The sequence below is a fragment of the Rutidosis leptorrhynchoides genome, chromosome 1 (assembly GCF_046630445.1).
Source record: "Rutidosis leptorrhynchoides isolate AG116_Rl617_1_P2 chromosome 1, CSIRO_AGI_Rlap_v1, whole genome shotgun sequence".
Lineage (NCBI taxonomy): Eukaryota > Viridiplantae > Streptophyta > Magnoliopsida > Asterales > Asteraceae > Rutidosis > Rutidosis leptorrhynchoides.
This window is the reverse complement of record NC_092333.1, coordinates 462,322,853-462,326,425: the sequence shown is the minus strand read 5'-3', so window position 1 is coordinate 462,326,425 and position 3,573 is coordinate 462,322,853. Positions and strand designations below refer to the sequence as shown.

General features: G+C 35.4%; 1 protein-coding gene across 1 annotated transcript; it reads right to left on the bottom strand.

The window, feature by feature from the left end:
* Positions 1-737: 737 nt before the first annotated feature.
* Positions 738-2,268, bottom strand: LOC139874322 (zinc finger protein CONSTANS-LIKE 16-like). The gene is made up of 2 exons (XM_071861769.1): positions 1,244-2,268; positions 738-1,019 (listed from the first exon to the last, which is right to left on the bottom strand). Exons 1-2 carry the CDS (start codon positions 2,258-2,260, stop codon positions 768-770), a joined length of 1,269 nt encoding a protein of 422 aa, XP_071717870.1. The 5' UTR covers positions 2,261-2,268; the 3' UTR covers positions 738-767.
* Between the last annotated feature and the right edge of the window lie 1,305 nt (positions 2,269-3,573).

Sequence of the window (3,573 nt, the reverse complement as noted above, 5' to 3'; positions counted from 1 at the left end):
ACAGGGTCATCATCAAGAGGCCAACATAAAATTTGTATAAAACCTCATTTAAGGGTATTATAGAAAATTGATGTTGATCGATCAAAATCATGGTTGGATATATTATTTCCTATAAAAAAAATAATAAAAAAATAAAATAAAAAAAAAATCCCAGATACATCGAGGGCAATTGATCTAGAAACTATGACCTAAATAAAAAAAAAAAGTAAAACTGAGAACGTAAATTTTGTGGAATCAAAATTTATAGTTATATTACCCGTGATATATATTCGGTGGCAATATTAATCGTAATTGTAGATGATTTAAGTCACTTTATTGAACATACAATATTAATTTAGTTCATACATAATTTTAGTTGAAAATGGCCAGAAGATACTAGAAGACATGTAATTTGATAATCATAAATTGTGCGAGTGTTCACTATATTTGCAATATCTCTTCTATGCGATTTTTGATTTAGTTGATTCAAAAGTATACATGTTTGAACCATGAACTTGAGGTTTTGTATTGTGTTACATAGACACCAAGTTCAAAACTCAAATCGAAACTACATATGTAAGCTATATAAATACTATCATGCATGTTGAAGATTGACCGATCAGATGGAAATACAAACGAAGTTACATATTTACTCAATAAAACTAATATAAAAGTGACCGACCATGTCTAGTAACACAGCAGGTCCTGATATTTGCAAGAAAACAAACAAATATCGGAGATTTATCGACAAATTACTGAACAAAGCATATTTGTTCATGATTCTAGTACTAGTTTTTTCTTAGGTAAGTTGGTAAACTAGGACTTGAAGAAGTTTCACCAAATGCTTCCCTTTTTACAAACCTCCCTTTCATTCTTGGCCTTTTCTCTGCATTTAGTTTCCTTACTTCATACCTTATCTTCTTCGAAAACAATCGAGTTCTTCGCTTCTCTCTATACCTCGACACTCTCGCTTCTCTTCCTCCATCACTTCCTCCTATGCCTCCATATGAAGAATTGTTATTCCCGGTCCAATGCAAACCCTAAATGAAAGATTTCTTCTTTATTAGAGAAAGATACGATTATAAACAAATGAATTTGAATAAATCAAAATAAAACAATCAAAGAATATTTGACCTAGCATATTGAGGTAACTTATCAGTCTTAAAGTTGTGAGCTCGAGTCATGTTGCTGACTATTCGTAACTAGATGTGTTTTTGCCATTCAAAAAAAAAAAAATTAACAAACAAGTAGATAGAGAGCAAACCATGAAATCGGGCCAGCAACTATCAGAATTAAGTTGTGGTCGGGATCCGCTAGTCCATGGAGAACCCTGATCAGCCCAAGAAGTGATCACATCGTCATAATTAAGTCTTAAGTTTATGCTTAATTTTTCGACCTTCTCGTTAAATTCATCATTTGTAGCCATCATTGTATGCTCTTCTTCTACAAGTATCGCTTTCTTATCCTCCTCTTTAATCGCCATCTCGGAATCATAACCGAAGTCCCAATCTAGTGTTTCCCTAGTTTCATCCATATCAAACCCTAAAATTGCTTCTTCAACTTTCACCCTATTTTCATTAAAGCAAAATCCTATATTGTTAGTGTGATCATCTTCTTTATAATGACTAGTTAACCCCAGATCGTCAATCCTACATGAACTATCATCAAAACCTGTCCCTAATAAGTTCTCAACATCGGCTGCAAACTCCAAAAGTTCGATATCATCAGTTGGGAGATCAAAACCGTGAAGACCATCCAAATTACTTGTTTCTTCTAGCTTGTTTTCCACTATAAAACTTAAGTTTGTGCTTATTTCGTTCTCAACATTACAAATTTCAGTTTCAAAAGGATCAAATATCGGAACACGATATAAAAGTTGTTCCTCTTCTTCCTCGTCATCAAACAACGATGCTTCTAAAGCTCCCAATTCGGGAACTAAAGGAGCGGAGGAGTTTACCACATCTTTCTTTCCTTGTAACTTGAAAGAATGTGATTTAGACCGTAGACGTGGAGTACGCGCTCGACGCGTGAGCCCCTGGTGCCACGTTGGTTCAAGCGAATTGACGCCTGAACCAAAGAGCTTAGAGGGTGCGCTCTCGAGAAGCACCCTCTCATGTCGACTAGCCAACTGGTTAGCCGAATGAACCGAGCCATCACAACTTTGACAAAGAAAAGCGTCATCAGCAGCACAATACCATCGAGCCCGCTTTCGTACACAACTATCACAAGCCCTAGCAGTCTTACCACCAACAGCATTAGCTGTTTTCTTGGTGGTTAACATGATTTTTTTTTTTTAACACCAACTAAAAGCTGGATACTAGCTTTATTGTTTTAGCTATTTGTATAATAAAATGTCAATGTGTAGTTCAAGGGCTCGTGACATATATTGCATGGTGTATATATGGAAATAATGTAGCTTAGCTAAAATTTATTGCTGGTCCCCAAAACTCATGAAATGTCATTTGGAGGTTCAAGTGGTCATGTGTAGTATTGGTGGGCCCAGTGGGGCTCACAGTTAAGAAAGATATATGGAGATTTGGGTATATGGCCCAATGAATTGGTCTTATGAGGGTGCTGATTGGTCGAGTTATTTAGGGTAATCTTCGAGTCTGGTTTCTGATTGGTAAACTGCTCTTTCATGGATTCTTTTGTGGGTCCATATTCACGTGGGTTAGCATCGTCTCTCCAATAACAAATTATCTTACTTATCTCGACGTAAATGTGCCGTTGCATATTTTTTCGATTAAACGAAGAGGTAATATTATGATATTAGTTAAGCGTATTAAATGCAGGGTGTATAATGTGACATCGCGTTGATCTTCCAAAATTTGGAGGAGGATATTAACGAGTGCATCATTTATTTATGTACTAGCTTAGTGCCCGCGAATTTGCGGGGCTATTTTATGGGACTAAGTAAGTATTAATTAGAAAGTTCTTAATGTGAAACATTATATTATTTGGGTGGTTTTCAGTAACGGAGAACGATAAAATAATATTGCTATATAGTTATTGAGAAAATCATAACAAACAAACCCATAAACTGATTTCATATAACCACAAATCCATTTCGTTACTTGCGATATGGTTTGCCTAGCAAGTGGTTTGAGATGTTTTGGTCGTTTGAAAAAGCCTCTGCCATACTCGAAATAGATTTGGTTATGTCCCACCATTTCTTGATAAGATTCCAAATGTTGGTACTTGGATCACAATAGATCAGAATATGTTATGCGGTTTCAACATGAGCATTACATAGTGGGCGCAAAGGGTGGTGTCAAGATCTATCTCACGTTTATCAATTTCGGACCGAGTTGGAATTCTACTCATTTTAACTTTCCAAATGAAAATGTCGATTTTGTGTGGTGTTGCAATGTTGCGAGTTGGAATTCTACTCATTTACCCGTCTGTGTGTCAATTTAAATATACACGTGAGTAGATTTGTTTTCAGGAATCGTGTTCACGTATGTGTGATGTGAATGTTTTAATTATTTAAATAAATATGTAAGTGGTGTTCAGCTAATTTTTACAATTGTGTGTGTTTCTTGAAAAGGTGCATCTTTATAGAGTTGTATCAAAAAATAATAAGCAACTTACCCT

What these genes read in the sequence shown, in the direction of transcription:
- LOC139874322 (XM_071861769.1), bottom strand. Translation starts at nt 2,260, where the DNA reads ATGTTAACCACCAAGAAAACAGCTAATGCTGTTGGTGGTAAGACTGCT. An exon ending in GTTGCTGGCCCGATTTCATG is followed by an intron (nt 1,020 to 1,243) that starts GTTTGCTCTCTA and finishes TCTTTCATTTAG; the next exon opens with GGTTTGCATTGGACCGGGAA.